We start from the raw sequence: 3298 nt of genomic DNA on the forward strand, positions 1-3298 counted from the left end.
CGAAATTCAAATGTAATATTTTTTTATAATTAAGTGTAACAGTATTTATGGCCAGACTAAGTATATGTACCACGGGCGCAGCCGGGGCGGACCGCTTGTTCTATTATATTTAACTAACTTTTGCTCGCGGCTTCGTAGGCACTAAATTCGGAGAAGTTAACTTGAATCACTCATCAACTTAACTTCGATGCGCGAAGCGACTTAGCTTCCTTATATACGTAGTAACGCACTCATTAAAAATCTAAGTGCGAATACACAATGTTTACTCCGTACGTAAGTCTATCGATTTATCTGCGTTGGTTTGTCTCTTTTCAAGCCTTCACCATTGAGCCCAGAAGTTTTGATGATATTTAGTGTAAAGATAGTTCCAGGAAAGTAGACAGGTTAGGTTAAATTCTGGAAATACCCCTAGAACAGTCCCGTCAGCTAGTAGCATATAGCCTACCAGCTTAAAATGCTCGGTTTTCCTCTCACTACGTAACTAAACCGCTAAACCGCTGACGAAAAGCTAGTGTAATATAGTTTACATTACTGCAGTTGGGAAGGTCCTAAGCATTCCCAAGGACTGCAGTAGCGTAGGTTATATCATTCCCCCCTCGCCCTCCCCCTCCCCTCCCTCCCACTCACCGAAGACGCGCACGACGAAGCCGAGCGGGAACTGGCTGGTGAAGAGCGTAAGCATCCAGGGCGCGGCGTACAGCGCGGGCGGCACGTCCAGCTCCTCCAGCCGCGCGTGCAGCTCGGGCAGGTGGTCGCGCACCAGCCGCGACAGCTGGTACAGCTGCGTCCGCCCACAGACAGACTCGTGAGTGCTCAGAAACATCCAGACTCACACACACGCTCCAAGTGTCAGACACACAGTTGGACTGGTAATCACGCTCCACAAGTGACACCCAAACAGACTCCCATATCTCGCTCCAAGTGTCGGACACCCAAACAGACACCCATCTCTCTCTCCAAGTGTCAGACACAAATCTAGACTAAAACACACGCTCCAAGTGTCAGACACTCAACCTGACTGATAATCACGCTTCACAAGGGTCAGACACAACCAGACTCACACGCACGCTCCAAGTGTCAGATATACAGTTGGACTGGTAATCACGCTCCACAAGTGACACCCAAACAGACTCACCGATCCCGCTCCAAGTGTCAGACACACAACTAGACTGACAATCAAGCTCCACAAGTGTCAGACACCCAATCAGAAACATACACGCCCCAAGTGTCAGACACTCAAACTGACTGATAATCACGCTTCATAAGGGTCAGACACAACCAGACTCACACGCACGCTCCAAGTGTCAGACATACAGTTGGACTGGTAATCACGCTCCACAAGTGACACCCAAACAGACTCACCGATCCCGCTCCGAGTGTCAGACACACAAATAGACTAACAAACAAGCTCCACAAGTGTCAGACACCCAATCAGACACATACACGCACCAAGTGTCAGACACTCAACCTGACTGGTAATCACGCTCCACAAGTGACACCCAAACAGACTCCCATATCTCGCACCAAGTGTCGGACACCCAACCAGACATGCGTCTACCTCACCAAGTGTCAGACACAAATCTCGACTCACACACTCGTGTCAGACACTCAACCTGACTGATAATCACGCTCCACATGGGTCAGACACACAACTAGACTCACTAATTCCGCTCCAAGTGTCAGATACACAGATGAACTGGTAATCACGCTCCACAAGGGTCAGACACAAAACCAGACTCACAATACATAGTGTACCACAAGGAAATGTCCTGGGCCCCATTCTATTGATATTTATGTAAATGACACTATAGTCATTGTTAGATAATTCTATAGATATATCGATCATTTTTAAAATGACAATATAAACAATACATAAAATTGAATTTTTTGTTTTATAGCATTGAAATGTTTTATAAATGAGAAATTTTGAAAGAATTTTTTTCTTATACATTCACCTTAAGTAGCACATCCCCACATTTGCTAATGTCCACGGGCGGTGGTGATCGCTTACCATCAGGTGAACCACCAGCTCAGTTGCCCGCTACGACTTAAATTAAATAATCACTAATCACCTGAACTTGCAAGGCGCTCATGTCAGGCAGATATTGGTTCCTCAGGCCTCTGCGGAACATCAGGTGGCGGAGGAGCATGAAGGCTTCTGCTTCTTCCATCTGTAGTTATTTTTATATTTTAATTTACAATTTTACTTGTAAAATACATTCATCGTTAGCAAAAGTAACCACTGCAGGGATTCAGGCTTCCTATGAGGGTTCAGGCCACAATCCACCACGCTAAGTGTAGGTTGGTAGATGTCACGTGTCGTGGAACTTTTGATTCTTGGACATGCCTGTTTTACTGTTTTCGAGCAGTGGTGATGGCGCGGATAAATTGATAAATCTTTTTATTTCTTGCGAGGTCGCATGGATTCGAACTCCCGATTTATCGATTTTAAAACCAAGGTGATTAATTGAGCCACCACTGCTTTTTACTATTATGATGGTAATGGTAATGGTGATGAAGACAGTGATTGAGGTTATAGTGATGTTGGTGATGATGATTGATGCTGACGACAAACTCACGTGCAACAACAGCACTCCAGCGACGAAGCTGAGGCCTTGGCAGTATCCAACCTCAGGGTCTAACAGAGAGTAGGCCTTCAGAATGTTGTATAGGGCCAACTGACCCGGTCCGAGGGCTGACGCGAAGTATGAGTGCTTTGGGAAGGTGCGACCTGGAACATGGAAAAATATATGATACACTGGACAATAATGGATTAATTAATTAATTTTTCATAATTTTTTGCCTACATTGTAAGTCTAAAAATGTTGAGGGTATCTCAACATTAGGGAGGTGATATGGAGATTATTGGAAGCCATTTTGACCATCACATCGCTGAAATAAATTCTAAATTATGCAGTTGACATAAAAAGCTATCAGCGGCGACTCACCCAGGTCGATGAGGATGGCGTGCTGGTGCTTGGTGAGGCCGGCCAGCAGCGCGCGGTAGGGCGCCGCGTAGCGCGGCCAGCGCGCGTCGGCCGGCGGCAGGCGCTGGCACGCCTGCTCCGCCAGGAAGTACCACACGCCGCCGCGCAGCGCCCGCGGCACGCCTGCCGGGCACACTCTACTTGCTACCTTTTCTTTACCCTTACCCCTTTAAAGCGGGTGAAGCGTCACCTCTGGCATAATCACGGGCGGTGGTGTTCGCTTACCATCAGCCGAACCACCAGCTCAGTTACCCACTTTGATATTAAACATAATATCTATATAAGTGAGCTCTATTGTTTTCGTTCTTTTC

General features: G+C 46.7%; 1 protein-coding gene across 1 annotated transcript in view; it reads right to left on the reverse strand.

The window, feature by feature from the left end:
* Positions 1 to 3298, reverse strand: part of LOC119838062 — a 42967-nt gene that overhangs the window by 3998 nt on the left and 35671 nt on the right. The window contains exons 20-23 of the mRNA XM_038363869.1: positions 2949 to 3110; positions 2580 to 2731; positions 2073 to 2171; positions 628 to 781 (exon numbers count right to left, since the gene is read on the reverse strand). Of these exons, the coding sequence (XP_038219797.1) occupies positions 628 to 781; positions 2073 to 2171; positions 2580 to 2731; positions 2949 to 3110 (567 nt within the window). The remainder of the gene's footprint in view (positions 1 to 627; positions 782 to 2072; positions 2172 to 2579; positions 2732 to 2948; positions 3111 to 3298) is intronic.

This window comes from Zerene cesonia, unplaced genomic scaffold (assembly GCF_012273895.1).
Source record: "Zerene cesonia ecotype Mississippi unplaced genomic scaffold, Zerene_cesonia_1.1 Zces_u001, whole genome shotgun sequence".
NCBI lineage: Eukaryota > Metazoa > Arthropoda > Insecta > Lepidoptera > Pieridae > Zerene > Zerene cesonia.